Consider the following 1,832-nt stretch of genomic DNA (forward strand, 5'->3'; position numbering starts at 1 on the left):
ACATCTACATCCACACCCACATCTATATCCACATCTACATCCACACCCACATCTATATCCACATCTACATCCACACCCACATCCACACCCACATCTACATCCACATCTACATCCACACCCACATCTATATCCACATCCACATCTACACCCACATCCACACCCACACCCACATCCACAAAGACGTGACCAGCACCATCAACAACAAAAAGAAGGGGAAAACGTAAAGAGAAAAAAAAGAAACTTAAGAAAGATACGTTGTCAGTTTACTGTTAAAGGAAAATGAAATAAATAAGAGGAAACCAAGGTTCCTCTATCCGAACCACGCCCCCTTTACCCCCCAGAAAGGGAACAGAACAGGAAACATAATGGTTCAGCTTAAAGGCAGAAAGCAGGCCGAGAGAGAGGGGCAGAGAAATAGAGACTGAGAGAAGACGACGGCGACGATGACGAAGAAGAAGAAGAAGAAACATAACATTAATAGAGGAAAAGAAACGCCAAAGAAATCATGTATCCCTATCTTGGCAGAAGGGTGGAAATACTTTTTTTCCACAATAAAAACTTCCGTAGGCATCCCAACGTTGGGGGGCGGGGTGTAGACAATGTTGGTCACCGTTTAAACACAGTGGAATTTAAAGCTAATGCAAAAGTACACCCAACAGTGGTTGTCATTTGACAGGAGAGAGAGTGAGTGCACGCGTGGTAGTCTCTACCTGCAGGCTGCTTTTTGGGTATGGCGACTTTGAGCAGACAAAATGAGGAAAACTTAAAGATATTTTAACAGATAAACATATAAAGCAAACAGACAAATAATATAGAAATAAAAATCAGAGGAAAAAATTCAGACAAATATAAACAAAAACCCGGATACGTTTGGATATACATGCGGACACACACACACACACACACACACACACACACACACACACACAGTACCATGTTAGTTCAGTCAGAATCCCAGATCTTGGCAATGGCCATGACCCCGAAGCCGACGATGGTGAGACCGATCTTGGGCACCGTGCTGTGGTGGCCCAGCTCCTCCCCCAGGATCTCAAAGAAGGTGACGTAGAGGAAGGAGCCCGTGGCCACGCCCTGCAGGATGCCCCCCGCCAGCAGGTGCGCGCGCTGGTCCAGGCGGTCCGAAGTGACGCCGATCCCGATCGCCACGCCCAGCGGCGCCATGAGGGCGAACAGGAAGAGCAGCAGGAACGCCTTCCACGGCTTGCCGGGAGACGCCGACCCCAGCTTCAGCCCCAGGGACACAGCCACGATGGTCTTGTGGACGTTGATGGCGGCGGTGGTGGTCCAGATGTCGGCCTCCGTCTCCTGCAGCCCCACGGCCAGCCCGTCAAAGATGGTGTGGAAGGACAGCGCCAGCAGCACGGTGACGGCGGTCACAGCGGAGTGACCCGTCATGTCCACAGCGTGGTCATGGCCACCCGGCGCCGGCAGCTCGGAGAACACGTCCTGCCAGCTGACGGGCTGTGCCGGGTGTCCCGGATCATCTGCGCTGGCCGAACAGCCTGACGGAGCGCCCTCAGCCCTTGAGGGCTGAGCATCCTCTCCGGAAGGCGTTTCGGGCACGGTTCTGCTTGCAGACTCCGCTGCTTTCACCGCAGCCTCCCCGTTGGCGTTCTTCATCTCTATGGCTTCGTGGTTCACGGTGCCGTTTCCTGTGGTGGATCCCCTGCCGTACAGAAACACGGCCAGTCTCTCCACGAAGGCCACAGCGAAGAAGCCCACACCGATGCCCAGGTGGAAGAAGGGATACTCGGAGTCGAACCCGGAGACCGCTTTGTACTCCTCGTACTCCTCCAAGCCCTCCACCAGCAGGT

The 1,832-nt window shown here is 53.2% G+C and overlaps 1 protein-coding gene across 1 annotated transcript in view; it reads right to left on the minus strand.

The window, feature by feature from the left end:
- Window positions 1-942: 942 nt before the first annotated feature.
- LOC143285660 (zinc transporter ZIP1-like) overlaps window positions 943-1,832 on the minus strand; it is a 1,475-nt gene continuing 585 nt past the window's right edge. The window contains exon 1 of the mRNA XM_076593058.1: window positions 943-1,832. This exon is cut by the window's right edge and continues 585 nt beyond it. Within this exon, the coding sequence (XP_076449173.1) occupies window positions 943-1,832 (890 nt within the window).

This window comes from Babylonia areolata, chromosome 9 (assembly GCF_041734735.1).
Source record: "Babylonia areolata isolate BAREFJ2019XMU chromosome 9, ASM4173473v1, whole genome shotgun sequence".
Classification (NCBI taxonomy): Eukaryota; Metazoa; Mollusca; class Gastropoda; order Neogastropoda; family Buccinidae; genus Babylonia; species Babylonia areolata.